This window comes from Penaeus monodon, chromosome 27 (assembly GCF_015228065.2).
Source record: "Penaeus monodon isolate SGIC_2016 chromosome 27, NSTDA_Pmon_1, whole genome shotgun sequence".
In the NCBI taxonomy this organism is placed as follows: domain Eukaryota; kingdom Metazoa; phylum Arthropoda; class Malacostraca; order Decapoda; family Penaeidae; genus Penaeus; species Penaeus monodon.
Window position 1 is genome coordinate 29368559 of NC_051412.1, and position 356 is coordinate 29368914.

General features: G+C 33.4%; 1 protein-coding gene across 1 annotated transcript in view; it reads left to right on the top strand.

Annotated features, from left to right (window-relative positions):
* Window positions 1-356, top strand: part of LOC119590483 (mitochondrial-processing peptidase subunit alpha-like) — a 10562-nt gene that overhangs the window by 8289 nt on the left and 1917 nt on the right. Inside the window, 1 exon segment of the mRNA XM_037939139.1 lies at window positions 248-356. This exon segment is cut by the window's right edge and continues 3 nt beyond it. Coding sequence (XP_037795067.1) covers window positions 248-356 — 109 coding nt within the window.

Here is a 356-nt window from a genome sequence, read left to right on the forward strand (position 1 = left end):
TTTTTCCCTTTTGCAATTATTTTTTCCTCTCTCTCTGTCTCTTTTTTAATGTATGATGTTATTGTGTTTTTGTTGAAACTTACCTTGAATTATATGCACTCATGAAATTAGGAGTTACAAATAAGAAAATAAATGTTTTTGTTTTAATTTTAATATTTGTATGTTACCCAATACTACACTGAGATGGATACCAGTAAGACATTCTTTTAAAACCCTCCCAAAATTTTTTTTACATCTCTCATTTCAGCGTGCAAAGGTGCAGCTCCAGTCAATGCTGTTGATGAATCTAGAAAGTCGTCCTGTAGTTTTTGAAGACATTGCTCGCCAAGTGTTAGCCACAGGTCATAGGCTACAGC